Source organism: Ictalurus furcatus, chromosome 23 (genome assembly GCF_023375685.1).
Source record: "Ictalurus furcatus strain D&B chromosome 23, Billie_1.0, whole genome shotgun sequence".
In the NCBI taxonomy this organism is placed as follows: domain Eukaryota; kingdom Metazoa; phylum Chordata; class Actinopteri; order Siluriformes; family Ictaluridae; genus Ictalurus; species Ictalurus furcatus.
In genome coordinates, this window is record NC_071277.1 from 459,149 (window position 1) to 483,013 (window position 23,865).

The window sequence follows — 23,865 nt, forward strand, 5'->3', positions numbered from 1 at the left end:
ATGAAGTTTTGATTCCCTTTCAAAGGGAACTTCAACGTTGCATTTAGCATAACAGTATGGGAAGCACCCTTGTGCGCGTGGCCGGTATCTGAAGCTTGTGTAAAATCATGCCTCTACTTATAGGCCTGCCATGATCAGGTGACGTGGTAATTAAGCGCGTCGCCTAATATATATGGCACCTGTGAACCACGCCACCCGCCTTATTATCTTCAGCGAGACTGCATGTCTTTGTGACAAAAAACGTTTCAAAATCTCTAAACTTTTCTATCTCTTTTTTAGAAAAAAAGAAAAGAAAAAAGAGGGAAATAATGAGCGAGAAAGAATTCAGAAAGTGTGTTACGCGTTTGCCAAAAAAAAGCGCCTAACGACAAATCTAGCGACTTTTTGGACAAACCTTAGCAACTTTCCAAATGGTGCCAGTACTGTCCTGCAAGAGCAAGACCTTGAGTTCCCATTGCACTCACACATCTCCCTGCATCTGCTCTGTTCAGTGAGTGGCTGATAGCCGGAGATTTAACAATGTCATGGCTAATGAGACGTGCCCTTCACCCAATTTGCATAATTCATAAGCAAATGTTTTTAGAATGCAAGATGAATGGAATGCAACATGTTTTACATGTAAAATAGTACTCGTTATTACAACCTAGTTCTCTTGTTCAAAGTAGTTACAGTGTTCAGAAACATTTTTGATAATTCATGTTCCATAACTGTCCATTACATAGTTTTATAAAAGTTATTTAAAAAATTATAAAATTATGAAAAGTAATTTTAAAAAGTACAAAAACACAAATGCAAAAAATCTATCAAAAACAGATTATAGATTAAGTTATTTATTTATATATATATATATATATATATATACACACATACACACACAGTATCTCACAAAAGTGAGTACACCCCTCACATTGTTGTAAATATTTGATTATATCTTTTCATGTGACAACACTGAAGAAATGACACTTTGCTACAATGTAAAGTAGTGAGTGTACAGCTTGTGTAACAGTGTAAATGTGCTGTCCCCTCAAAATAACTCAACACACAGCAATTAATGTCTAAACCACTGGCAACAAAAGTGAGTACACCCCTAAGTGAAAATGTCCAAATTGGGCCCAATTAGCCATTTTCCCTCCCCGGTATCATGTGACTTAGTGTTACAAGGTCTCAGGTGTGAATGGGGAGCAGGTGTGTTAAATTTGGTGTCATCGCTCTCACACTCTCTCATACTGGTTACTGGAAGTTCAACATGGCAACTCATGGCAAAGAACTCTCTGAGGATCTGAAAAAAAGAATTGTTGCTCTACATAAAGATGGCCTAGGCTATAAGAAGATTGCCAAGACCCTGACACTGAGCTGCAGCACGGTGGCCAAGACCATACAGCGGTTTAACAGGACAGATTCCACTCAGAACAAGTCTCGCCATGGTCCATCAAAGAAGTTGAGGGCACGTGCTCAGCGTCATATCCAGAGGTTGTCTTTGGGAAATAGACGTATGAGTGCTGCCAGCATTGCTGCAGAGGTTGAAGGGGTGGGGGGTCAGCCTGTCAGTGCTCAGACCATACGCCGCACACTGCATCAAATTGGTCTGCATGGCTGTTGTCCCAGAAGGAAGCCTCTTCTAAAGATGATGCACAAGAAAGCCCGCAGTTTGCTGAAGACAAGCAGACTAAGGACATGGATTACTGGAACCATGTCCTGTGGTCTGATGAGACCAAGATAAACTTATTTGGTTCAGATGGTGTCAAGCGTGTGTGGTGGCAACCAGGTGAGGAGTACAAAGACAAGCGTGTCTTGCCTACAGTCAAGCATGGTGGTGGGAGTGTCATGGTCTGGGGCTGCATGAGTGCTGCCGGCACTGGGGAGCTACAGTTCACTGAGGGAACCATGAATGCCAACATATACTGTGACATACTGAAGCAGAGCATGATCCCCTCCCTTCGGAGACTGGGCTGCAGGGCAGTATTCCAGCATGATAACGACCCCAAACACACCTCCAAGACGACCCCTGCCTTGCTAAAGAAGCTGAGGGTGAAGGTGATAGACTAAACCCTATTGAGCATCTCTGGGGCATCCTCAAATGGAAGGTGGAGGAGCACAAGGTCTCTAACATCCACCAGCTCCGTGATGTCGTCATGGAGCAGTGGAAGAGGACTCCAGTGGCAACCTGGGATGCTCTGGTGAACTCCATGCCCAAGAGGGTTAAGGCAGTGCTGGAAAATAATGATGGCCACACAAAATATTGACACTTTGGGCCCAATTTGGACATTTTCACTTAGGGGTGTACTCACTTTTGTTGCCAGCGGTTTAGACATTAATGGCTGTGTGTTGAGTTATTTTGAGGGGACAGCAAATTTACACTGTTACACAAGCTGTACACTCACTACTTTACATTGTAGCAAAGTGTCATTTCTTCAGTGTTGTCACATTAAAAGATATAATGAAACCAAATGAAATTTTGGTTTCATTCTCCTACTTGATCCAAAGGTATGGTATTCAGTGTAAGCAATTTTTGGAATGTCCATTCATACACAATTAAACATTATTGCCACCAACCTAGATCTTCCTCATTCAGTTTCAGATCTAAATAACATTCCACCTTCAAAAAAAAACTCCTTTCCAAAATATATAGAATATCACAGTCTGAAGAAGCACTCTCTATACCATCAATAAAATGTGAACTAGACCTACTTATCAGTCGTGATGTCGGACTGGGAACCAAATTTGCAAAAACATGTACTTCATGTCCAAAAATGCCAAACTACAACTCATACAGTATAAGATACTACATAGAATTCACTACACTGGAGAAAAATGTTTAAAATGGGATTCTCATCAAAAATCTACTCACATTGAGAACAAAACAACCAGGATAGCTATGTTCACACCACCTGGCACTGCATACCCATAAATTTTTTGGAAAGAAATTACTGAATCACTATCCCTCTTCCTGGGCAGCCACATGCCATTATCCCGCACACTCTGCTTGTTAGGAGATATATCAACAATCAACCTGAACAAAACAAACAGTAGATTACTCCTCGTGGTTCTAAACTATTGCAAAGAAAACGATCCTCATGAACTGGGGGTTGCCCCTGGGTGTGCTCAACCGGGGTCCTGCAGAGGTTCCTTCTCCAGTTCCTTCCTGTTCTCCTCCTGTCCAGCGAGTGCAGTCGAGTCAAATGAAAGAGACAAGTGCCCCAAGCAGCATTAATGCTTTTGTAGAACATGCTCGTTGTTATGAGTCTTCTACTGAGTGCACAGACACCACTGATGATGACGATGCAGATAGTTGGAGAGCTGCACCTGGCCTGCTCTATCAGACAACTGGACTCTGGACTCTCCGTGGACTATATGTAAACATCTATTATGTGAAATAGCTTCAAATGAAGGTTCACTACTTAACGATTATTTTCATAATCGATTAGTTGGCCGATTATTTTTTTTTGATTAATTGGATGGGGGCAAACTTTCAGGTTAGTAAAAAACTAACGTGTTCCATTTGAGATGATATTACCTTTCTAAAATACATACACTAGACCAGTGGTTCTCAACCTTCTGTGAGCTTTGGACCCCTAGCATATTTCGAACAATCCACAAGGACCCCCTCACGCCACAACAATTATAGACTATATAATTAACAGTCATTTCTATATATGTTGCTTTATTTTATTAATATTTAACATTAATAATATTAACATTAAAATTGAATCAAAACATTTCAAGATTTTATTTTTTACATTTTATTCTTGGTGTGACATTTAATTTGACTCTCTGAATTATCCTTTGTTTATTTTATCCCTCAATGCAACACTTGTCTACCACTCCTAGGTTTTTGCAAATTATTATTTCATTTGTAAATAAATTTAAAATAAATCCATCAATGAACGAGCGTCAGCTCAGCTAACGTGATATTTGCGAATAACCAAATTGATTTTAAAACATCTCATTTGAATATGTTTTTACACATTTAACAAAAAAATATATACATAATATTCTTCACTACAGACCCCTGCAATTACACCACTGACCACGAGGGGTCCGCAGACCCTCGGTTGAAAAACACTGCACTAGACGGTAGTGCAGAGTGCATAGTGTAAGTGTATGTGTATAGTACGTCATTTGGGACACAACTTTAGTATTTACTCTCCAGAGCGTTTTCGGAACAGAAGTATCGTAATGAGTAAATCTCCCCTGTGCCGCGCGCAGACCAACTAATCCATAAGGAGATTCGTTGACAACAATTTTCGTAATCGATTATTGATTTTATCGATTAGCTGTTGCAGCTCTACTTTGCAGTTTTTCCATTTGGAGATGATGGCTCTCACTGTGGTCCTTTGGCGTCCCAGAACCTTCTTTAGAAAAATGGACCACAGTTTTTCCTCTCTGCTCAACGAAAGTAGTTTTCCAGGATGTGAGGTTTATCAGTTAATAAATAGTAACTTCATAACATCCTTCCAATTAGGAGATATGAAAACACATTTGATTAGCACAAACCTGTTGTATAAAAAAGCACTGCAGAAGATAATTACACTTCTACCTGGTCAACATGCATCCTAGTCTCTGGAATAATGAAACCGTTGCCAGTGAGACAAAGTAATAGGATTTAACTTGTGTGGAGCTTTGACCCATACTGGTCTTTATGGATTAGACTTCTACTGTAGATCTCATTTTAAAAAATCCATAAGGTCTGCATAAGTATCACACACACATTGAAAAGTAGAGGTGAGTTTTGCTCACTCCTCACCAAACAGCTGAACACTTTCTTTGCTAAAACACACCGTACTCAACTTATAATTGGTACAAACAGCCGTTGTGCAAATGTTCCACAAGATTTCCATATCCAAAGAAAATCTTGTAATACATGTCTGTGCAAAAACACCAGGACTAGCAAAAACTAAAATAAGGACTAGGTATCTTATGCAGCTTCAAAAGAATGATCCGGGAAATTGCCAAATTGGTTGAATGGTGGTTATTCAGAAAATGTGTTCTTGTACACCTCATGAACAGCTTCTCAGAATGCATCAGACAATGATGTAAAAACTGCATCAACATGCCAAGTTTTAGATGCCAGTTAAGGCACCTCAAAGAGACTCGTATTGTGTAGAGAGATTCTTATATACAATACTGTCCTGAAACTGAAATGCACATCATAAGAAGCAGAAAAGGGCTGGGCAATATGACAATATTAATATTATGCTGTCATTTATTAGAAATAATACAGTTTTTGATTCAATGTTAAAAAGTTATTCTTTAATCTATCTTTGTAGCTGTTAAAAGTATAATAAAGCCTTTTGAAGGGCTTTTAAATGTTGCACTAGCATTTTGTTAGTATACTTTCATATGATATATTGTGCCACAAAGAAATGTCTATAATGGCACTGTCGCCCAGCCCTAATCAGCAAGAAATATAGGTTTTTGTTGCTCTCTCTCTGTCTTTTCATCAGTACCACTGGAATAGAGGTACTGAATAAATAATATTCTGAATTTAAGACAAAAAAAAAAAAAAAGAGAGGTTTGAACTGTGTAAAGGAGCTTTTGATATTCCACCTATGGCCACCCTAAATAATATTTTGCCGATGTTGCTGATACAGATTACCCACAGAAACTACACTAGTGATAACCAACCAACATGAAAAGCATACTGTGAGGTATGTTCTGTGAGCTATCAGCTTAATTAAAACTGCTGTTTAAAGACTGCTCAACAAAGCCTTTAAACAAAATTTGATCACTAAAAGGGAATTCTGGAGTAGAACAGCAGCAACCTGTAGTACAGAATTTGGGTATTTTTGTCCTCTGTTAATTCAGTGACAATTCTACGTGGTGCAATAGCAATGTAAACAGTCACAACATAGTGCTGTGATGCTATGTCTTCAGCAGAATAAACAAACTACAGCTTAATTGCATACTTATTGTAGTTGGTTTTTGTGTTAACTAATCAGATTCCACTGGATGTTAGTAACCTCACGTAGCTTTCAAACCTACCAGTGTTTTGCATGTGAATGTGACGATTCTAGATTAGTTAATACTTTTGAATGTAAAGTCAGTTTTTGATGCAAGATGTGGGACAACAGTAGAAAGCCTTAAAGAGAAGCTAATGGTGGTCTTCCTTGGGTTTGATATCTTGCTGCTGCTCAGTGACAAATGTGTCCCAGAAAAGCTGAAATCGCTTAACACTGCACCGGTTAATATAAAATCCTATCAGACTAAGATATTTCATCTATGGCATGTTATCTAGTGATTTTAATCTTCCAGGCAATTATGCAAACAATGCCGGTTTCATGTTTCACACCGCTTGCACATGTGCATGCATATTCGAACATCATGTTTAAACCAGGCCTTACTGGTGTTCCCACCATGTTTTTTTTGCAGACAACATCCACAGTTTAAATAGGATGATAAATCAAAACCAATTGCAGAAAAAAACCTCAGTCTAATGTGAACAGCATGTAATTACATATGGATTATTTACAATAATAAAAAAAAAGATCATTCAAAGAATGTAATGAGCGAAACAAGAAATGCTTATAAAACAAACAAAAAGAAAAAAAATATACCCAATGGTTCCAAACATTAAGATAGTCTGTTGATTCAATCCATCTCCAGTGCTGTGGTTACAAACCCTCTATCTGGTGATCTGCTTCCTTAAGAGTTCAGCTCCACCCATTTAACATATCCAGCATAGCTAACCATCCTTTTACACTCAATTAACAAAACAGGAAAATTAAAATGGGATCAGAACTAAACTTTTATAGGTTGGTAGATATCCAAAAGAGCTGGCAGGCCATTGCACTTCCAGTGGAAGGCCAGAAGTCAGACGTGAAACAGGAAAAAGGTCAAATCTTGTCCTGAATGAATGGATGCTGCAGGGCTTGATTGATACTGATGCGCTTGGCAGGGTCCAACATCAGAGTGCCATCGAGCAGATCCTTCAGCTGCATCACTTTCTTTCTCTGCTCTTCTGGGAGTCTCTGACCGCCAACCAGGTCCGCCAGCAGGTCTTTAGTGGGGTTAATAGTGCTCATCATTGTCACTTTCTCCTACAGACAATCAGAGTGAGTACATGAATACTAGAAAGGATAGAGGGGTATGCATCAGCAAGGGGGCATTAGAAGTTAACAGTTGTTGTATAATATGTAGTAATCATTGTAGCAGTGTTTTTTTTCCATCATTTACTACTACATGTAATATGCAAATAAACAAATGCATATTGTTACAGTACAAATGTCAAAAATTAAATCACACAAGGAGTATACTATATTATGAATATTATGAATTTGAACAAACCCTTTCAGTCACTTTGTCCACTTCAATGTACAAAAAGTTTAGGTTCTGGTCAAAGTGTTGATCTTTAAACAAACCTTTCCGAATCATCTGAAGATAACAAAAATGTGAAATGCAATATCAGAAAATAAAACAATGTTCATAGCACAAGCATTATGCAAATATATAATCAAATTCCATAAGAAAATACAAGCATGACTTTTCTGAGTGCAGGCCAGACCTTGTTGGGCATCTTTCCTTTAAGGTCCATGGCCAGTTTGATCATGTGGTTGTTGGAGGAGCCAGGAAACAAGATCCTTCCTGTATAAAGCTCATACAGAGTGCAACCTACTGACCACATATCAATTCCGTAATCATATGGCTTCCCAATGACTACAGGCAAAGGAAAACAGAATAAATCATATCATTCCATCTTGCAACTCTAGTACCATTTACATTCAAACATTTTTGTGTAATTTACAATATTTTTGTGTACAAGTGTGGTTTTTTTTGTATATTTTTGTGCTCTCTCTCTCTCTCTCTCCCTCTCTCTCTAATATATATATATATATATATAAAAATTTAAAAGAAATTGGGTAGGTGAGCTTACTGATCTCAGGAGCTCTGTAGAACCTGCTGACCAGGTAAGGCGTAATGTCATTATCAGCCACATGGGAGGCTGAACCAAAATCACACAGTTTGAGGATGGTCTTTGATTCATTCACCTGCAACAGTAAGGCAGTGGTGAGAAATACATCAGTAAGAAGGGAAAAGAGTTAATAGAGAGAGAGTTAACAGTTAAGAGAGAGTTAAACATTTCATTGTATTTCAAGATGCCAACAAGACACTCAATTAATTTGGACTTAAAGTCAATCCTTTAAATAAGACAACAAATATTTAAATGTGCCATTTGAAACACTTCAATTGCAATGGTAGGAGAAGGCTCAGCAGACAGCATCTTGAAAGATCTGTTTCTATGGTATCAGAGGTGTCCAATCTTATCTGAAAAGGGCCGGTGTGGGTGCAAGTTTTCATTCCAATAAAGCACCAGCCACACCTGATTCCACCGGTTTAATCTGTTGACCTTGGCTTTCAATAGACTCGTGTGATTCCCGCTTGGTTGGAATGAAAACCCACACCAGCCCTTTTCAGATAAGATTGGACACCCCTGATGTACACTATATGGCCACATCACCATCACACTTATATAGGGGCCATCTCCAAACTGTTGCCACAAAGTTGAAATCACAATTGTCTAGAATGTCTTTGCAATCTTAAGATTTCCTTTCACTAGAACTAAGAGGCCCAAACCTGTTCCAACACGACAATACCCTGTGCACAAAGAGAAGATCTTGAAGACATGGTTTTCCAAGGTTGGTCTGGAAGAACTGGAATAGCTTGCAAAAAAGCCCTGACCTCAACCCCACTGAACACCTTAGGGATGAACTGGAACATCAACTGTGTACCAAGCCTGCTTGTTTGACATCAGTGCCCAACCTCACTAATGGTCTTGAGGCTGAATGGATAAACCCAACAACCGCATTCCAAATTCTAGTGGAAATCCTTCCCAGAAGAGTGGAGGATATTATAACAGCAAGGGTGGGCCAACTTTGGAATGGGATGTTCCACAAGCACATATGAGCATGATGGTGAGGTGTCCATAAACCTTTGGCCATACAGCGTATATAAAGAGCAATTGTGATGTGTATTTTCAGGAGTCCTGCTTAAGCTCACCAGTATGTTGTCAGGTTTGATGTCAGCATGCAGAATATTACAGCGCTTCAGAAGCTTTAAGGCCAGAAAGAGCTGCTGGCTGTAGGAACGAACAGCCTTAATGTGAAGACCTACATCTTTACCATACTTCTTCAAGACTTCACGAAGATTCATACTGAGGGAGAGAGAAACATTATACATTACATAAGGAATAACATGTCAGATTGTGCTATTACAGTGGTGCTTGAAAATCTGTGAACCCTTTAGAATTTTCTATACATCTGCATAAATATGACCTAAAACATCAGATTTTTCTAAGTCCTAAAAGTAGACAAAAAGAACCCAATTAAACAAATGACAAATATTATACTTGGTCATTTATTTATTAAGGAAAATAATCCAATATTACATATCTTCACCAACAATTAAAAATGTTAATTTATTAAATGTTTGAAACTTTAATGTGTGAAATGTTGAGAGCAACAGCCTTTCCTTCACCAGCCTCACACTCCCCCCCACCCCACACTCCCTTTTAAAAAATTTGTCATTTTACAGAGAAAGCATAAACTCTGCTGTCCTGAAGAGACTGCTGCGCTGATAAACTTAGCAAAGCACTGTGACTGTTAAAAATCGCTTACAACCAAGACTCCTTACATAAATGTTAAATAAATGCATCCCAACAGAAACATTACCACATCAACAATTGTTTTACTTTATTAAACACATTTTTAAAACCTGTTTATTATTGGTCTTAGATTACGTGGAGTGTCTGCCGAGCATGTATAAATTTTACTACAGAAAAAAAATAACGTTAGAATGAGCACATTAATATTAACCTATTGTTCATGCTACAGCCAAAACTACTGTCCAAGCTGTGCTGTTATATGAAAATAATGCACAATTACTGCCCAATAAGATTTGAGCATTCAATCAGTGTTCTATAAATAGAATTAATTCCTCAGCCAACCACATATCCTCCTCAGGCATTATCTTTCAAAGACAAAACCACATGCACACTTATAATGCATAATTCAGTACCTTAGAGGCTCAAACACCAGACATAAGTGCTGTTTGTGGTAAAAATGTCTGAAGAGGCGCAAGCAATGGAATTTATCATCCGAATCGGCATCATTAAGCTTCTTCAGAAACTCCAACTCCTTCAGCCCTGTCTTTTGCCTGTGAGCAGAGAGACTTTCGTTAACATCAACATGGTGCCTCAAACAATTTTCAATGTAAACCACTAGAATCTCAGATCCTAAATTTATCCATTTACATTTCATAAGTACACAAGTATACAATCCTAGAATAAAGAATGTACCTTATAAGCAGTAACTTATTTTTTGCTTATTGGAGTGGGCAATATGTTGATTTAAAAAAAAGTATTTACCCCGATTCTGATTTCTTCTGTTTTTGTGCATCTCTCATACTATATTGTTTCAGAAATTAAAACAAAATCTAAGATAAATCAATTTCAACCTTAGTAAACACAAAATACAGTTTTTAAATCATGTTATTTATTGAAGCAAAAAAAAGTACCAATACCAACTGGACCTGTGTGGAAATGTATTTGCAATTCCCCAAATCTATGAAACTGCCATTCAAAATTGGGTTCAGCTGAAGTAAATTCAACCAGGCCTGATTACTGCCAGCCCTGTTCAAGCAAATCGACACTTAAATAGAACTTTTTCAACAGCATGAAGCTGGTTAAAAGATCTTACCCACTAACACACTATGCCAAAGTTGAAAGAAATTCCATAAATTATGAGGAAGAAGGTGACTGAAATAGCTTTGTAACCCTAAGGACAACACCTACAGACCTCTCTTGTATCAATAAAGGTCACGGTTCATGATATCACTATCATAAAATGATGGCATCCATGGAAGTGTGCTGAGGCGAAAACCACTGCTAACCCAGAAGAACATTAAGGCTCCTCTGAATTTTGTCAAAACACACCTTGAGGATCCTCAAACCTTTTGGAAGAATATTCTGTGGACTGAGGAGTCAAAAGTGGAACTGTTTGGAAGACAGGGTTCCTGTTACATCTGGCGTAAACCAAACACAGAATTCCACAAAAATAACATCATACCCACGGCCAAGCATGGTGGAGGAAGTGTGATGGTGTGGGGATGCTTTGCTGCTTCGAGGCCTGAGCAACTTGCAATAATTGAGGGAAACATGAATTCTGCTCTCTACCAGAAAATCCTAAAGGAGAATGAGCGGTCTTCAGTCTGTAAGTTGAAACTCAAGCACAACTGGATTATACAGCAAGACACTGATCCAAACCATAGGAGTAAGTCCTGGTCCTAGAATTAAGTGAAAGTCTGATCTCCAGTTATCAGAAGCATTTGCTTGCAGTTATTGCTGCTAAAGGTGGCATAAACAGATTTAAGTTTAAAGGGGCAATTAGTTTTCAAATTGGTGATGTGTGTTTAATTTTCTTGCTTCTATATATATATATATATATATATATATATATATATATATATATATATATATATATATATATATATATATATATATATATATATATATATAAAAAGTGTTTACTCAGGTAGTTTTTAAATAAAAAAAAAATTATAAAAAAAAGACCTAATGCTATGTAGTATGAGATGTGCACAAAAATAGAAGAAATCAGGATGGGACAGATACATTTTCATAGCACTGTACTTCAGATATAGATATACGAAATACGTTATGTCAGTTGTGCTGAAAATGCTCAGACACGGCATCCCGTGTTTTATCCCAAGTTGTTTTATGATCCAGACTTTACTCCATTCACTAGTCCAGCTAATGTTATCCCTGACAGAGACATGAACAAACCAATAATAACCAAGATGTAGTTCCTAGTATACGTTTTCCTCCTCGTTTTGTGTGGCAACACAGCAGCATGGATAACACAGATGAATTGGTGACAAAAAGAAATCAACATCGGTTATATGGAACTGTTGGATTTTGCATAACAGACATGGTGCAAACAGTGGTTTGTGCCATGTCAAGACTGGCATGTCAAAGAAACAATGCAAACTTGTTTAACTACCAAGACAGCACCCTAAAGTGTGTGGCAAAAACATAAGATAACAGGCTCCACCATGACAGGCAAAAATAGTGCTGAAGAAAATAATGATGGCAAACACATTTGAAAAATATTGAGGAAAGCTCATGGCAGGTTGCATTTTAGGCAAACTGGTAAAAATCATCCCTTTCTGACAAACAGGCAATTTTCGTTTGCCATCTGAAGGTCACCCAATATTCCAGGACAGCACAGGATTTTCCAGGATATTTAACTTTTTCTTTCCATGTAAACCAAATCAGCTAATGTATTAATTTATTTAAAATACTTACTCGCCTGTCAACCACCTTTACATTTACTGCACTTTTAAATACTGAAGACATTATTAGAGGTGATGTATTTCTTATACAACATTATATGCTATGCTGACAGTTTTCATTTGAGAAATAATTGTTTACATTTTGTTGGGAAGTACACTTATTAAAATTAGGTTGAAAGGGAACTTTGGCCTAAGTTTTCTGTTATTCTTTTATTTAAGGTGATTTTCCTTGCAGATTTCCAGTCTCATGCCAGCCTGAAAACATCTTGATATGCTTTTGCCAGATCACCCACCCCTACTTTTTAGTAATGTTAAATTACTGTGCATTCACATGAGCTCGTTGTTGCGGATGATCTTGACTGCCACCTCTTGGCCAGCACGGGCAGTGTCTCTGGCTCGGACGACATTGCTGAATACCCCCTGCCCTGTGTAGCCATAGACATCATAGCGCTTATCCAGCATCTCACCAATGTTCACACCTGTTCAGCCGAAGAGGAAAAAGTAACGTATAGGTTTTCAGTTCACTTGTTTTGCATTTAAACACAAAGAACAGAAGGGAGGAAATAAAATTAAAAAAAAGGTCTGTCAGCAGATATATACCAATAATAAACAGCAGCAACATCTAACACCGATATTTCATTTGATTTGATGGGTACAGCCATAGACACACACACACACACACACCCCAATAAAGAATTACAAACATATTGATATTGGTGTGTGATTTTACTGTCACCAGAAATTTGAGATTTTTTACTTAGATTTGCCACCACTGCAAAAACTGGTCATTTAAATTCTTAAACAAGGAACACTTACGATAGTATCCTTCAGCATCAGTCCAGTTGTCTCTGAGATTTGGATTTTCCTTAAAGTCTTTGCCAACTCCGACAGCCCTGAGCCTGGCACTCTGTGGCAAGAGAACAAATGAGTACGTTTGTAAACAATGTTCATACAGTCACCTATTGTGAAAAAGCAGTACGCTTTTGTGTTTGTTTGGTTTTTTTTTTTTAACTCCAACACTTACATCAAAATCTGCAGCAAACATGTCGTCCGACTCTGTAAACATGTCGGGGGCAGAGGGTTTCTTCGTGTTGGTTCCTGACGAACAAAAAGCAGAACTTGTACATTGCCTCCATGTACACTATCTTTAAATGAAAAAATTATGTACCATAAGAGTCATACTAATTTCCGTATGGACTACTGCATTGGAATCTTTTTTGACAACTTTTAGAGTCTGTATTTAGTCCTCCATGCACATTCATCAATGTTTAAAAAAAAATATATTTAAACTTCACTCTCTCTCGCTTCTGTTGGTCATTTTAAATGATCCAGACCACCCACTTTAATAAATATTTCAACCCCCTCCCTTCTGGCCACAGGTATAGACTACCCATGTGCAGAAAGGCCAGCTATGGTAGGAGTTTTTTTCCTATGGCTATATGAGCATTAAACACATAGGTAATCAGCCATTGTGATGCCAGCTCATGCTCTGGCATGTGTTGTATGATCCTGATGTTTTCTTTTTGTCCCCTTCTCCTCTCTATGCCGGTGATTATTTATGATGGAAACAATTGCAAAACTGTTCAGATACAGGTTTCTGAACATGGTTTCTGGATGTGAATAAAAACGGTGTTGCAAAAATGTTCATTATCTTCAATGGAAGAAAAAAAAAAAAAGAAAAGGGAAAAAAAAAAAAAAAATGCAAAAACGGGTCTTGTAGCAGTTAATTTCACCCCCACCTATTGTAATTTCTACTATGTAGAGATCACCTATATAGATTAAGATTAACTCCACAAATCTCCAATCTTCATAACCAAGTATGTATGGTGTGGCTTGTAAATGAAATGGCTATAACAAATATCATTTGCCTTTTTTTTTTGCGTTCTTTAGATTTTTTTGTTCCACCTTAAAAAGGTCCAGTAGTTACACCCTCACGACTATACATGCTGGCTTGAAGTACACTCATTCACTGCATCACTCAGATAAAACTGATAAACAAAAGGCAGGAAATGTTTGGTTTTTTTTCTCCCTTATCCCTTATTCAGTGTACTGCTGCACATTCTTGATTAGCAGCAAGTGTGATGTGATTTGCCCAGGAAAAACAATGTCACCACATTGAAATAATGAACCAAACAAGTTCTGGAATCAAAGCATTTTTTATATTTTAGAATAAACAAAAGTTACCAAAGATTAGATGAATCATGCATGCCTAGCTACATGCTGACGGGAGTGACGTATGACAGCATCATGCTGAATTCTGTGGGAAGATTTCCATTTTTTTTCTTTAAGTTGAACTAGTTACAAGTATTTTAACACTACCGTGCAGACAAAGTAAAGAAGCCAAAATAAACCCTAGCACCACTCTCATTAATGTCTGCTTCCTAATGTCCTCACTTCTCACACTGACCAAGGTGTCACAGAGTGCATGTTCAAAACACTTTTGAATTATAATGATTAGCGGGAACACTGCACAAAATTAACATCCTATATTAACTGACCACACACCCCCCTCTAAGCTGTGAAGCAGCGCATACTAACCCTCTTTCTCCTGGGCAATGAGGTTGTGCTTGGCCTTTACATTGGCCTCGAAGGTGTTCACATTTTCACGCTCATACTGCTTAACATCAGCAGCAGCACGCTCCAGGATGTCGTCCGGTGAGGCAGAGCGACTGCGTGTGCTACTCTGTGGACTGCTTGGCTCTGATGCCATTGAGCCCATGTTGCTGTCCTCATTTACTGTCCTGTATTTCTAATGATGCAATGGAGACAGTATTGGCATTCAAATCAGCGTTTGAAAGAACAGAATTTATTGGACTTAGCAGACTGCAGAATGGAAATGACCACTGTATTCTTTTATTTAAATGGAAAGTATGGTGTTTCCCACCTGCATTATAGCCAGTCGCTGCTGCCGTCGCTTTTCAATCAGAGCCTCCTCATCCTCCTCTTCAGCATCAAAATCTTCCATCCTGAACACAATGCACTCATAAATACAATAATGACCAGTAACACCAAAAACAATGCAGGGGTTGACCACACACCATTTTCTCTACATATCCAGTTCAACTCACCAACAATGAGAAATATGCATTACAGGAAGGAAAACAAAAAACAAATATCTACAGTGATACTTCTTCCTGGGACTGACAGGAGTAGCCATGATTTTGATCACACTCGAGAGGAGTTGATATTGAAGTTGTGTTCGATGGTACCACTTACCACAGAGTTTCAGCATAGAGATCAAAGTGCAATGTAACCACAGAGTAAAGCTCTATCTATGGAAAATCTTAAAAGATCTGTGCTTTCCTGCAGAACTACAGTTGAGGTCATAAGTTTTAAACATCTTGCAGAATCTGCTAAATGTTAATTTAAAAACAATAAGAGGGATCATAAAAATTACATATTTTTTAAATTTAGTACTGCCCTTCAGCATCTTCTGCCTATTTGATGCCTTGCCAAAGTAGCTAGATTATTTCAAGATCCCTCTTTTCACACTCAGGCCAACTGAGGGACTCATGCAGAACTATTACAAAAAGGTGCAAACATTCAATAATGCTCAAGAAAGCAATATGATACATTAAGAGCCAGAGGGGTGTAAGCTTTTGAACAGGATGATCTGAGTAAATTGTTATTATTTTGTTTAAAGACCTTATGATGTTTCCCAGAAGACAAGATAACAATTTTTACACCCCGTGGCTCTTAATGTATTGTGTTGCCCTATTGAGAATCAATGAATATTCCATGGTATGAAAACTGTCTCAGAATCATCATCATCAATTACAATGACCCTTAAAGGAATGGATCTGTTTTGGTTGAACAAATGCTTTATTATAACTGAAACGTGAAACCATTATTTTGTTTTAAAATGGAAGTGTATAAAAAGTCTCACTTCTGAAAATAAATAAGAAATCTCCTGCTCGAACAAAATAAATTAAGGCGGGAAAGAAGCCGTACCTTTAATCTCTCCTTTGACAAAAAATAAAGCAAACTATATCTCCTTTTGAACAACAAATGGGAGAGAGAAGTGTGTAGTATCTTCTGAGTCTAAAATGTAAGTCACTCAATATTAAAGTGCACCCATCATGATTTTTAAAATATTACCCTTCATGTGGTATGTTCTAGAGCCGTTTCTGAATGTAAAAATGTCTGCAAAGTTTCAAAAATCAAAGCGCACGACAAACAGAGTTATTGACTCCTAAAAGCAGGAACCGATTCTGAACAGCTGAAAAGAGTCATTAGTAATTCCAGACTTACTTCCTGTAAAAACCTACATAGGTTTGTAACAAAAAACCCCACCTTTGGTCTTCACCTGCCCACGAACAGACGGAGCTGAAACTCGTTATGGTTAGTGGGCATTTCCTTTTTGACACACGCTGACAGCGGTAGACCAATCACAACAGAGTGGGACATCTGACCAATCAGAACAGAGTATGCTCTCTGAAAGGAGGGGTTTAGAATGAATCCTTTAGAATGGATCAGTGAACGAGTAGTTTTTTTGACATTGGATGCATGTAAATCTATTGTATGAGACTTCAAACAAAATTAGGCACGTTTCAAAACAATAAAAGGTATGCTTTAATTTGTTGTTTACATGTTATCATAACATGTTAACTACTAAATGAAAAATATCAGGGGTGTGAGCTTTTAAAATAACGTCCTATGTAGGTATGTCACGAGAACCGATACTTCGGTACCAACGGTCTTAAAACGTGACGGTACTTGTTTTTCTGCAGTAGCGTCGGGACGGGTCGTTATGTAGGTACCGAGGTTGTAATTCTTTTGGACCTGATGGGGGCAGCAAATACACGCAAGTGTTTTAGTCGGTCCACAAGTGGTGAAGAAGCAAAACACCTACAAGCACACGGGGAAAACTACAGAAGATGCCGACAAGTTTAGCTCTGCCCCGACTCGTTGAGAGGAAAGGTGGTAAGAGTCAAATATGGAAATACTTCGCATTCGATGCGGATGACAACAAACATAATTGATGCTCTGAAGCCGGTGTGCAGCCGATGCTAGCGTTCATTTCAAACAAAGCGAGGAAACACCTGGAATTTGGTGAAGCACCTGAAAGACCGTCCTATATTGTGTTTGTTTGACGCAGCGGGTATTGTGGCCGTGAAACCAGCTAATGTTATGGTCCATGTAATGTTTGCAATAGCCAGTTATTTGTCAACGATGCTAACGCACTGCAATGTTATAAACTACCTCCTAATGGGCCACCATGCATCGCCATTCAGCCCGCGTCCTGTCAGCTAAATGTAGCCTAATGTCACTCATAATTATTCACATGTTCATGCTTTTAATACATCTTTTTGACCTGCCACCATATCAGTGAATTTAAACTAATGCTTGCATTCAGAGTATAAGGTGTGTGTGTGCACGTGCGTTTAGGAGTGCACCTCCACTCACTGTGCGACAGTGTTTGATAACTAAAATATCCCTCTCCCTGCCAGTATCAGCCAGAGGAGGATGTCCACCAGGAGAGTTTTTAATTAAATTTTTTTCTACCACACCGTGACATCCCTACAGGGCAGTACTAAATAAACAAAATACAATTGTAATGACCTTATTAACATTTTGCAGATTCTGCAAGGCGTATATAAACTTACGGCCTCACCTGTATGATAGTAGTCCACAGGCAGTTTCTACTCACACGTCGTCCGAGGAGGAATCTTGATCCACCTTCATGCCCTCTGACAGACTTCCCTTGTACTTGTCCTCATCTCGGCTCCGCCTTCTCCTGCGCTCGCGTTCCCTGGATGTGGAACGACGACCTCTGGTGTGGCCAAATCTATCCCTCTCTCCAGACCTAAGAAAACAAAGATAGTCAGTGTCCTCCAAACTTATACTGTTTCTAACCAACAGTGACTGGTACAGAGTCAAGACTTCTAAACCATCACTCACTGACCTTCGTCTAAAAGGAGATCGACTCCGCCTTCTTGGTGAGGGACGTGACTGTCGCCGCGGGGACAGAGACCTTCGTCTGAGTGGTGAACGGCTGACCCTTTGTCGTGCTGGGCTAATCTCATATGACCTTCCAGTCCCATCTACACGGGAGCGCTTCCTGAAGGACGCAGAAATATTCCACTATAACTCTGTAAGAAGAGCTAGCAAAATCTGTTTGGTTTTGTTGTTACATTAAAGCCATCAAACTTCTTTCCTGTGGGTAGTGTTCAGTGTTCATCTGCTCCAACCTGAACTCACGACTTGCCAAAACACACCTGACACATTAACGGAACACACACACACACCCACACCCCCTATAAATTAGGGATGCACCGATGCCACTTTTTTTCAGACCAAGTACAAGTACTTACATTTGGGTACTTGCCGATACCAATCACCGATGAGTACTTCACACTTTTCAGAATGCCCCACATCTGAAGCATGTCATCAAACGTACCTGCTATGGCTTGGCCAGTGTGCGAACCCCTAAACTGCATTGATTGTAAAACGACTCTCTGGGGAGTAAAATCCTCATCGATCCACTGTGCTGTTAAACTTATGAGACATTGGGCTGACACTGCTAGTCCAAATATCAGTGGTGAAGCTGAAAGCCGAAATGTCCTGCAACAGGTTCCTGATGTGTTTTTTCACCAAGTCATGCAGCTTTGGTAATGCGGTGTCTGTAATGTGGTGACGGCTGGGAATGTCATACTTCGGCTCAAGTACACCAAGAAGACGACGAAATCCTGTATTATCTACAACTGACAACGGTTGGTCATCAAGAGCAATGGGTAAGAGCTTGTGTTATTTTTACTGCCCGTGGGTTGTCTCTGGACATTTTCTCTCGCTTCTCCAGCATTTGGTGCAAAGTTGGTTGTTGCCGTTTCCCCACTGCTAACATTAGCAAACTCTGCACTCGGCGTTATGTTTGTTCTTTAGATGTTTAATCAAATTTCTTGTGTTAAATGAGCTATTTTTTACCCCTCCTCTTGACAGTTTAGCAGAGCATAGTTTGCAGTCTGCCCTACTTTTATCATCACCACTTATCTTAAAATATCTCCAAATTGCTGACATTGCTCCTCTTCTACCTGCTCAACTGATGAGAGGCCAGGCTATGTCACGTTGTCAAAGTGGTATCGGTGCGGTTGTATCAGGGCATTTTTACAAGTACGAGTACATGAGCACAGTATCGGGCCGACACCCGAGTACTGGTATCGGTATATCCCTACTATAAATGATATGGTACTTGTAAGGTTGCTTTCATTAGTTGCTTTGTTAAAGTCTGGACCAGCTTTTCTTCTTGTAATATTGTTCCTTTTTCATCGGGTAAAGTTGGTTCGATATTTCAACATAATTATTGACCTTGAGTTAAAAAAAAAACAAAAACAAAAAAAAAACACATTACATCTTCATGAATAATTGGAAAAAAGGTTCTAAGCAGCATCAAGTGTCTTCCACAGAACTCTGAAGGCACTAATACTTCACTGTATATTTTGAAAACGATTTCTCTCCTAGGCGGCTGTAGCTCAGGTGGTAGAGCGGGTTGTCACTAATCGTAGCGTTGGCGGTCCGATTCCCAGCCCGCATGACTCCACATGCCGAAGTGTCCTTGGGCAAGACACTGAACCCCAAGTTGCTCCCGATGGCAAGTTAGCGCCTTGCATGGCAGCTCTGCTACCATTGGTGTGTGAGTGTATGTGTGAATGGGTGAATGAGAGAGTGTAAAGCGCTTTGTATAAAAGCACTATATAAGTGCACCATTTACCATTTAATACAACGTGTCCTATATTCTAAAATAGATTTTTACTTATCACCAACTTGAAACTAAAAGAAGTGAACAGACTTCTCAGTCCCCTGCATTTGAATTCCTACTTCACTCCTTAAATAGAGTAGACATTGTGTCTCCTCTGCAAACATGTCTTACTATTGACAGTTCAAACAATCAGGTCACTTGATGGCCAGCACATTGAAGTAAATCACACTTGGTCTAGACCGGTTTTCACGTGAACCGGTTTGCAACTGTCTGACTATTCCCTCAAAATACTCTCAAAGAGTACTGATCACATATGTTTAAGTGGATCACTTTAGAAGTGTACTCATGCTACTTATCATGGGAAGACCTTATTATATAATTTTTATGTTTAAGATGAAAGTTTGATATAGCCTCAGCCTACTACTTTGAAATTAGTGAATTTTGGGCCCAATATTTAAGTTAAACATCCTCTTTTGGATTTATAAGTGTGATCCTACCCAGCATAAAGCAGTTACTAAAAAGATGAATAAATGAATAGTGACGTACTAAGGCAGTAAATTTGGGATTTTTTTAAAATATTACTATTACCAAGGTCATCTTACAACAAAGATTATAGCAAGTAGAACTTCTTAATTCTTAATTAAATGTAATCTCATTTGAAAAGTGATAATGCAAAGGTAAGTTTTTTTTTATATTTGGACTTTTATATACATTTATATTTGCTTTGAATGTGACAGTATAAAATTAAAAGCTGTTTGAATGCAGTTTAAGTTGAAAATTATTTTCACTGAAATGCAAATAAAATATTTAAGATAAATGTAACAAATTCCTACCGAGATGGCGAGTCTCTTCTGTGATCAGCCGAGCGACTGCGGCCCCTCCTTGCAGGGGACCTGTTCCTGGAAGGAGAGTAGCTCTGTTTCGATCCGGATGAAGCTGTCTGATGGGACTGGCGCTCTCTCTGGTGGGTGGAGGAACTACGGCACCGCCGTGGACTTGATGCCCGCCTGTGGCATGGCGAGCGGTTCTCCTTTCCTGATGAGGCATCCTTGGAAGGCGATTTGCCAGGCCTCTTGTCCCTGTCTGCCTCCGAGTGGCCATCTTTGGAATGAGACCTCTGATTGTGCGAGTGTGCTGGTGAACCTGATCTCTGACTGCCCTGCTCCTGAATAGCCCTTCTTTCCTCTGCATGGGGAGAAGGGTGTCTTTCTGTTCGAGCCTCCTTTCCCTCCGATAAGCACCTCTTTTGCTCCGTTTTTCTTTCTGTTGAGCGCACCTTGCTGGATGGAGACTGTGATTTCTTTACTCTCTCACGAGATTGATTCTGGCTCTGTGAACACCTCTTCTCTTTGGATCTGCTGCACTCCTTGGCTATCTCTTTCCCACTATTACTCAGCCGACTGCCTCTGCTCTCCCGTGCTGCTCGGTCTCTCTCTCTAGAGCGACTGTGGCGCTTTGTGCTGGATTTATTATCTGGCGAGTCCTGTCTAGCTTTGCCACCCCTGCTGCTACGGTCCCTTGGTGGGAATGTTTTATCCCCGCTGCCTTTCTGGCACTGTTCTCCATTTCGGGGCCTCTGTCCCTCAGCATCCTCCTCAGAGCCTGAGTTATAACCCTGCAGGATTAGCCCCATTCCTGACTGAACCTTACCCTCCATCAGCTGGCTATCCAGCTCAGCTTTAATTAAAGCTCTCTGCTTCTCCAAGTCCTCTAGCAGAGCCCGGTCATCCACATTTGGGTTCTCAGACAAAGGGGAGGCATCATCAGTCTTTCGTTCATTGGCTCCCAAAGTGGGTGGTGTCCCCTCTTTGCGTCTGTGCTTCTTATGTTTGTGTTTGTGCTTGCGCTTGCGCTCCTTCTCCTCCTCGGACGCATGTTTATGCTTTTTGTGCTTGCTGCGGTGCTTGTGTTTCTTTTTCTTGTGTTTGCTGCCACTGTGATGTTTGGAAGTTTCGTCTAGGTTCCCCCCGTTTACCTCAGCTTGCTCCGTGCCCTCCTCCTCCTCTTCAGACATTTCACTCTTCTCATTCCCACTCTTCTGTGGACTCTCCAAATCTTCTTTCCTTTTATAATAAACATACAAAATTTTAATGTACAAAATACAGAGCACGTGTATCAAATTTTATGTACATACACTCTTTCAGTAGCCGTTCATCCTGGATCTGGAGCCTAAAACAGGAACACGGTGTAAAACTAGGATACACCCTCGATGCAACGCCGGTCTGTCACAGGGACAATACATCTTATGCAATCCCCCTACTGGCATGTTTTGGGAAGTGGGAGGAAACCCATGCGAACAGGAGAACATGCACAGAAGCTGTAGTAACCAGAATTAGTAATCAGAGTTGCCAAGTTATAATCCACTTATAATACATGACTTTGTGTTTCTTTTTTTCCCCACTTGGGGAAAAAAAAAAAAAAAAAAAAAAAAAAAAAAAAAACAGGTTGCTGTTTTTTGGTCTTGTTTTAAAAAATTGGATTGCTTGTTAGGAAAATCTGACAAGCAACTTCGTTTTGTTTTTTTTTTTACATTTGTGGTCGTTATTTTCCCCCAATGCATTAAATGACACCGTCTGCTCACAGCCTTATAAAAATATCAGTGCTATAGCATAGTTTGCACCCCCGCAAATCCCCACATATGGACAAACCCCGTCCCCTTCTCCGCTCATTGGAGAAAAAGCCAAGTGTGGCGAAAAGTACAACAAAGACTGTGAGAAGGATAAACAACTTACAGTTTATGGTGCAGGGGAGGACAGGGAGGACCTTTTATAAGTTAAACAATTTAATTATTTAAAAAGATTTTCATAGTGTATTAAACTATTATTACAATTATTATTACTACAAGTTATAACAAAAAACATTCATTCATATATACTTATAGTAGTTACATATCGTTCTAATGTAACCTTTTCCATCTCTCCAATCATATTCTGCTCGCAGGTGATCAGTTGCCGTTTGATGATTTTTTTGTTAAATAAATTCTGTTTTTGCTTTTCAAACTCCGAGTGGTTTCAGTGTAATATGATGCTGAGGCCGTAATAGGCTATAATTATATTGGGCTTGTTTTTGAAGCTGCGGTTGCGTATTTGTCTCGCGAGTGCTGGCAACACTCAACCCGATGGCAAGCGCTAACCTGAGACCCTAGAGACCACAGCGCTACCCGCTACACCACCGTGCATGCACATACACCTGATTACAATACTCTTAGGACACAAGGCAGTTAAACATCAACAAAACATTAGGCGTGTTGGTTTTCCTTGATTCACGAGAAGCAAAAAATGCATTCAATTCTTTAAATAATAAAGAATGTAGACAGTTAGCTAGCGTTAGGAATAGAGTATAACGTTATCAAGCCTCAGCTAGGGAGCGCCATTAGCTATACAGCAGTAACTAACGCGGAAACGTGTCAAACAAAAATACCATTCCTGGACTTAAAGTTTGTTTTGGAGAATATACTTAGGACGTACAACTTAACAGAACATCACACCTTATATGAACAACAAGCACACTAATATATTACATCTGTTGCACCATCCAGCTACCAGCCGCTTAATTGAGGTCGTATGAAATTGGCTAGCATTAGTTATGTAGCAACATAAGCTAGCTAACTAGCTAGCTAGTATCTTCACGTTAACTTGCAAGAACACTCATAAGAAAATGTTTATATTTACGACGAAACAAAATACTCATTTATGAATCACCCTGTACAAAGAACACTCTTGCAACAAATTAAAACAGTCCTTTATCACCTCGGTGTCTTACCCATTATTCAGCCTCTCTCTTTGTAAGTCCATTCCCACGTCGGCCATTTTCTTCACCTAGAGGCCGCTCAGTTCTCTTCTTCTTCTTTTGAGATTTTATTGGCG

The 23,865-nt window shown here is 39.3% G+C and overlaps 1 protein-coding gene across 2 annotated transcripts; it reads right to left on the reverse strand.

Moving 5' to 3' along the window:
• Positions 1-1,059: 1,059 nt before the first annotated feature.
• On the reverse strand, positions 1,060-23,865 carry prpf4bb (pre-mRNA processing factor 4Bb). Of its 2 annotated transcripts, none has more exons than XM_053611678.1 (15): positions 23,749-23,813; positions 20,833-22,062; positions 18,209-18,364; positions 17,954-18,109; positions 15,188-15,269; positions 14,842-15,052; positions 13,328-13,401; positions 13,120-13,210; positions 12,635-12,782; positions 10,012-10,149; positions 8,995-9,148; positions 7,871-7,985; positions 7,502-7,653; positions 7,285-7,371; positions 1,060-7,037 (listed from the first exon to the last, which is right to left on the reverse strand). In XM_053611678.1, the coding sequence occupies exons 1-15, from the start codon at positions 23,763-23,765 to the stop codon at positions 6,834-6,836; spliced, it is 3,015 nt and encodes a 1,004-aa protein (XP_053467653.1). In that variant the 5' UTR covers positions 23,766-23,813; the 3' UTR covers positions 1,060-6,833. The 2 variants fall into 2 exon arrangements, with proteins under 2 accessions (XP_053467653.1, XP_053467652.1); XM_053611677.1 differs by having other exon boundaries at positions 1,061-7,037; positions 23,762-23,865.

What these genes read in the sequence shown, in the direction of transcription:
- prpf4bb (XM_053611677.1), bottom strand. Translation starts at nt 23,808, where the DNA reads ATGGCCGACGTGGGAATGGACTTACAAAGAGAGAGGCTGAATAATGG. An exon ending in CGATCTCCTTTTAGACGAAG is followed by an intron (nt 18,110 to 18,208) that starts GTCAGTGAGTGA and finishes TTGTTTTCTTAG; the next exon opens with GTCTGGAGAGAGGGATAGAT. An exon ending in CTACAGAGCTCCTGAGATCA is followed by an intron (nt 7,654 to 7,870) that starts GTAAGCTCACCT and finishes CTTTGCCTGTAG; the next exon opens with TCATTGGGAAGCCATATGAT.